The 6,000-nt window shown below is 41.9% G+C and overlaps 1 protein-coding gene across 2 annotated transcripts in view; it reads right to left on the reverse strand.

Moving 5' to 3' along the window:
• LOC109962883 (disks large homolog 5-like) overlaps positions 1-6,000 on the reverse strand; it is a 30,013-nt gene that overhangs the window by 17,647 nt on the left and 6,366 nt on the right. Inside the window, exons 4-10 of one of the 2 annotated variants that reach the window (XM_020604965.1) lie at positions 5,759-5,902; positions 4,555-4,738; positions 2,406-2,662; positions 1,813-2,125; positions 1,432-1,662; positions 509-693; positions 285-410 (exon numbers count right to left, since the gene is read on the reverse strand). In XM_020604965.1, coding sequence (XP_020460621.1) covers positions 285-410; positions 509-693; positions 1,432-1,662; positions 1,813-2,125; positions 2,406-2,662; positions 4,555-4,738; positions 5,759-5,902 — 1,440 coding nt within the window. Of the gene's footprint in view, positions 1-284; positions 411-508; positions 694-1,431; positions 1,663-1,812; positions 2,126-2,405; positions 2,663-4,554; positions 4,739-5,758; positions 5,906-6,000 lie in introns of both variants that reach the window. The other variant, XM_020604964.1, reaches the window with a different exon arrangement.

Consider the following 6,000-nt stretch of genomic DNA (forward strand, 5'->3'; position numbering starts at 1 on the left):
TGCTTCGATAGAAGCGTGCCAATACATTCTAACTTCGGAGCCCAAATGCAGTCGATCCTCAAGTTCGAGTCACAAGTCCGAGTCCTGGGCTCGAGTACTACAACACTGTGCCACTGGGTGGAACCAAAGATCTTGTATGAAATCTACATCCTGGATCACCAAATCAGAGGAACACTCACATAAATGCAACAACTTTCAAGTTTTAGACCCAAAAAATGGTGCAAAAAAATGTGCATTAACCTGGCAGGAAGTACAATAAGAGAAACTGTGGAGAAATGTCTCACTTTAGTTCTTTGAGTTCCCGTGCAGAGTCATTCTTCTGCTTCCTCATGTCATCCAGATTCCTCAGAGATTCTGCCAGGTCACTCACAGCTCTGTCCCTCTCTCGCCTCAGTTTGTCACATAGCGTGCTGACAGATGCACACATTTTCATAAGGCAGCAGAAACATTTAAACAAACCTACTTTTGAACTGCCATAAGCAAAGATATCTTTTGAACCCACTCTTACCGTATGCTCTCCCTCTCTGCCACTATCTTGTCCCTCTCCTGAAAGGCCCAGTCCCGTCGACATTTGGCTACCTCGGCGTCCTGCGAGGCCTCCCTCAGCTCCTGAGAGATGGCCTCGTACTGCTTCCTCAGCATCTCGATCTCCTTGTTGGCTCGTTCCATATCCAGAGTGGCAGAGTCTTGTTTCTGAAGAAGTTGAAGGAAATGTAAGGTGGTATCAATGCTGGAGTATACACCAAACAGCCATAACGTTATGACCACTAACAGGTGCAGTGAATAACTTCCTCATGTTGGTGTGTGAGTAAAGTACAAATATTCTGCAGCTAGTCAAATCGCTGTCTTTGAATTGTATCATGATTGAACTGAATCGTACACACCATATCATGCACTGAATCGCATCAAGAAAAGGGTGGATCTTTGAATAATTGTTGAACAGTTCACAGCTAATATCAAAAAGCATTTTAGTGTGAAATGCCTGTCCCTAGTTTGAAGTGGGTCAGATATAGTATAATGAATGTACGCCTCACTGACGGACAGCTGGCGTATCTGTACATATGATTTCTTATGCTCTTTAAATAACTGCACAGGTCCATAGCTACATTAAATCCATTAGACCAGATTTATCAATTTCTGATACAGTGTATTATTTTTTAGCAGATCAAAGTCTTTTCACTGTAACTGCTAGTAATTTCCTAACAGAAATCTCAGGACTTTCATTGCAATTAATCTGACAGTCATAATGTGACGGTGTGATGGGTGATGCACACATTTCTCAACTAAATCAGTGTGGAAACCTGCCAGATGTTGGGGGAAAAAAAACAAAACATTCATTACCACTACACGAGATGGGATGGAGAGATTATTGTCAGAGGAATAAATCAACCCCACCATTTGTAATGGTAAATCTCCTGTCTGTCTGTCTACCTGTCTGGCCTGGTAATACTCTTGCAACAGCTGGTCCCTTTGGATGATGGCCTCTGTCCTCTCCTTACGGGCCACATCCCTCTCCTCTCGCACCATTTCAATGTCCTTGCAGGCCTGGCTCAGCTCCTTCTGGGCCTCAGCCTTGTCCTTCACCTCGTGGCAGTATTTCTCCAGCAGCTCATTCTTTTCACAGATAGCCCGGTCCCTGTCCACCAGTGCTGAAGACAGCTCCTTCAATTCACAAAAATATTTTACCAGAGGGTGACAGAGAATAAAACTGACTTCATCCTATGTAGTTAATAGTTAGTTTCTTGATGTAAACTGTTTAACCTAATTTTATTTGTATTATGAGACTTAAGGAGCCCTTGTTTCAGCTGTTACCTGTCGAAGAGCCTCCAGCTCTTCATTGGCCACCCGTCTCTCTGAGGAAGTGTTCTTCAGCTTGGCCTCTGCCATCTCCAGTCCGGTTTGAAGCCTGTCCACCTCTTTGATTACCTGATCCCGCTCGCTCATGATCAGACGATACTCACTAATCACAGAGTCCCGCTCCTCCTTGTATTTCTCGCAGTCCTTTACTGCCTTGAGTTGCTGGGTCTTGAGCCGTGTTGCCTCTGACTGCAGCCGCTCCATCTCTCGCTGAAGCTCCTGGTTCTGTGCTGCAGTCTTGGACAGCTCTTGCTGTGTGTTGTCAAACCTGTGCCAGATAGGGAATGTAGAAGGCTTTACTGCTCTGTATAGCATAACATGTCAAGAGTCATTAAAAATAAAATGGGAGAGCTCCTGCCTGTCTGCCTTGGATTAACTAGGTTTAATTCAGTGCACAGATTTGACCTTGACATTAAACTCAAGTGCTGAGTTTTTGGCAAACTTTGCTATAAATGTTGCTAATCATTAGACTTCTTACAGCTGCTGTGTGTGTGTGCACAGCTTGTAGTACTAGTTGTTTTGCATTTCTGTGATATTTCTGGGTTTACCTTCGTATAGATGTGGAATACTGCTGTTGGTAGTTGATAGCAGCATCTCTTTGCATCAGCAGCATGTCCATCTGTTTCTGTAACCGATGGTTCTCCTCTTCAGCCTGGTCCAGACGACTCAGATCTGCATTGTGACTTGCTGTCTTCTCATTGTATCGCTTCCTCAGAGCCTCATAGTCACTCTTCATGGCTTCCAATTTGTCCACAACTGTGTCATATAGCTTGTTGAGGACATCGGATGAGGCCTCTCTCATCACCTGGCAATGACATCGTTCAGGTTACTTACCCAATTACAGGGACACAATGGCACATCTCATTTTCACCTATTTGTGATGCATTGAAATAAGCAGAACACAACTGCTGCCAAACAATGCAATAGACTGCTTTAATACAGCTGTTTAAATAGTGTATATAAAAAAAAACTTTCTTTAAACTTTCTTTCTGAGTGCCATCAGACTTAACAGCTGACTCAGGAACTACTAACTACCTGTACTGTTTACACACTCAGTTTGCACATGCATAATTGCACACTTGATGCTTTGCTGCTGACTATTTGCACACACAGCTCCCACGTAGCATACATTCTCTCATCACTACATTGTGTTCTTGTTGTATTTTTCATTATGCTTCTTTCATTGGCTGTTTTAAAACACTTTAGATTTTGTGATCTAGCTTTTGCGTCACCGACGTATCTGCTTTATATTTCAATTATATTGTGCAGCATTCGTGCGGACAGCAAAGTAGGACTTTCGTTGTACGGGGAAAGACATTTCCTCACTGTGCACATGACAAACATTTGACTTGACTTATAAGCTTAGACCCTCCACTGCGTGGTAAGCAAGACCTAAAGCCAGATTCTGGTCACAGTTCAACTTTGGCTAGGACCTTTGTCATCACAGCCCTTTCTCTTCCCATGTTTCCTGTCTGCCTCTATACTACCAACTAAAGGTAAAATAACCTTAAAAACAAAGTACCACCCTGAGAAACAACACAACATCTACATAATTATGCAAGAGATTATTTCATTGATTGTTAGTTCCTCATTCAAAAGTCTGTATCTATCAGTCAATATTTATTGTACATAAGATCAAGTTGCAGACCTGACTAATAATAATGCTCATAACTACCAATATTTCTTTGATTCTTTTTCAGCATTAGAAAAGATTCAAGCTCATTTAGCACTGATGATATGGGATGGATATCACCAACACTGTTCACTCAACAAATGCCTTGATTTGTTTTGTAATATGGCAGCATGAAGACAAAACAGACGTGTTGTAAGGCTGGAGAAGTTACTATGTCTGCATTACGCCAGTTAAAATATGAGGTTTCTCAATTACCTGCTTTGTTTAGAGTGTTACACATCTCTTTTCATTGATACACATAGCACTGTTTACCCATCTATGGAGGTGAAATTCAAATTAGTTAATGCTGTTGCAGTTAGTCATGCTGTCCACTTTCATATTCTAGCACAAACATGTCAGGTAGGACTTCAGGTATTGTCAAAAACCCATCTCATTTGTCTACCATGTTTTTTGTTCCCCTGTCGAGATGCATTTCCTCTATTCAAAACGTAGTTTCATGTAGCAACCCCCTCAGTGGATAATGTTAGGGAAACAGATTTCGACAACACTGGCAACAGGAGTTGTGCATGCTCACAAACCATCTTCTCTTTTTTTTTTTTTTTTTAAGAAAAGGTTCTCGGGTTTTTTCTGAAATAATTACAGATTATTTGGAGTTATAATGTGCAAAACTAATCTAGAGGTACCAACATTAAATGGCTGGATATGAGCACGCCATGGGCTCTTTAATGATCTGACTGCAGTGAAGCTGAATATATGCAAGATGGACTAGACGTAGGTCATTTGTCTAATTTGAAAGAATGTTTTGATCAAAGGCAACATGTGAAGAACGAGAATGTCTGACCCTATTTCTCTCAACAATGTCCTCTTGGAAGTCATGGTCAGTGAGAAAGAAATCCACTGATTTCTGTCTCAAATGTCAGGATCCAAATAACTGGACCTGAAGGGTCAGGCATGCATGTCCCCATTACACTACCGTGTGTGCACCTGTTTGTGAGCCTACCTGTATTGTCATGTGAAGGTGTATAAGCATGAACATAGGTGAGATTGCCAGTTGGCACAGATACCTGCTGGTGCAGCGTCCTCATGTCCGTCACCTCTCGCTGGTCATCGTCATGCAGCCTCCTCAGCTCCTCACAGGCTCGCTTCACATGACTGTGATCCCTGACCAGCTGGATGTTGTCCTGTCTTACTGCCTCAAGCTCCTCTTTCAGCTGGGCGTGCTCGCTCACCAGACAGCTGTGCAGCGTACTGAGAATATACCACAAGTACCATTAGACTGTGGGCACTGCCAGCTATGCTTACAATCAGCATTACAGCACTTGGAGCCAGCAAAAAAAAAAAAAAAACATACAGCAAGTATGCCTTATTTGTCACAGAACCTACAAAGAGTTTAAACTTGTTGCTAATTAGTTTTTTTTTTACCAATATTAAACAGCAAAAACAGCATTATGTACTACTCTTTAACAGGTAACTGTACAAACATGACTCAGTAAGAGGACCAGTAAATCCTCCATAATTACAAAGTGCCAATACTTGCCTATGTGTTAAATGACTTCATTGGTCAGGCATGAATGTGATTCCCATTCACAGAGGACAAGCGCAGAATAGACAGAATAGTAATAAACAAAGACTTTTTCTGACATACAAACAGGGTCCAGAAGGAGAGGCTTACACACAGCAATAATCCTTCATCTGTGTGGTTGCACTGGGGCCAGATGTTGGTTTGCTACACTTTGGAGACAGTATGGCATCATTAAATCATACAGATAGACCAGCCTCTCTTCACATCAACTCAGCGGAGCTTATTTCACAGGACAACAAATGCTCTGTTCGTGGCATTATCCTCATGGCACAGATGCTGTTCCATGCACACAGGACTCAGATGATGATTACAGAGCATGCCTTGGCATGAATTCTTCAAGATGGCCATTGCTTATCAAAAAGTAATTCAGTTTGTGTTCTCAGCAAGAGCAGAGAAAGATGACTCTGGATTTATGCAACTAAGAAGAGTTTCTTTATCCAAAACACAAAGATAACTGATGAAGGCCTGCAAGGATTTTTTTTCCAAGGCTTAACACATCAGCTTTTGAACTGGTATAAAGGTTATACCCCTATTACTCTTGCAAAAATAAAATCCATTTTCTGCAATCTGCTGTGCTATGTCAGAAGAAGAACTGAATAGCAGATAAAACCCTGCAGGCTGAGCACAAATGCTTCAGCTGTTAAAAAAATTTTTTACAAAACCACATAGTAACTTTTTCCACTCACTGGTAGTAGTCTGCTTTCTTCACAGCCTCCTCACACCTTTTCAGGGTGGTGCTATGCTGGTTCTGCAGGGATTGCAGGTCTGCCATCGCCTTCATGCACTGCAGCTTCAGACGCTCATAGTCATGACCTGCTTTTGTAGGTGGTCTACTTTACAGAGGGAAGAAGAGATGGTGAAAATTTAAAATGGACTTTTAAGATGTCACTTGAAAGGAGATATGAGCAAGATAAGCATCATAAAACTT

This window comes from Monopterus albus, unplaced genomic scaffold (assembly GCF_001952655.1).
Source record: "Monopterus albus unplaced genomic scaffold, M_albus_1.0 scaffold69.1, whole genome shotgun sequence".
NCBI classification, from domain to species: Eukaryota; Metazoa; Chordata; class Actinopteri; order Synbranchiformes; family Synbranchidae; genus Monopterus; species Monopterus albus.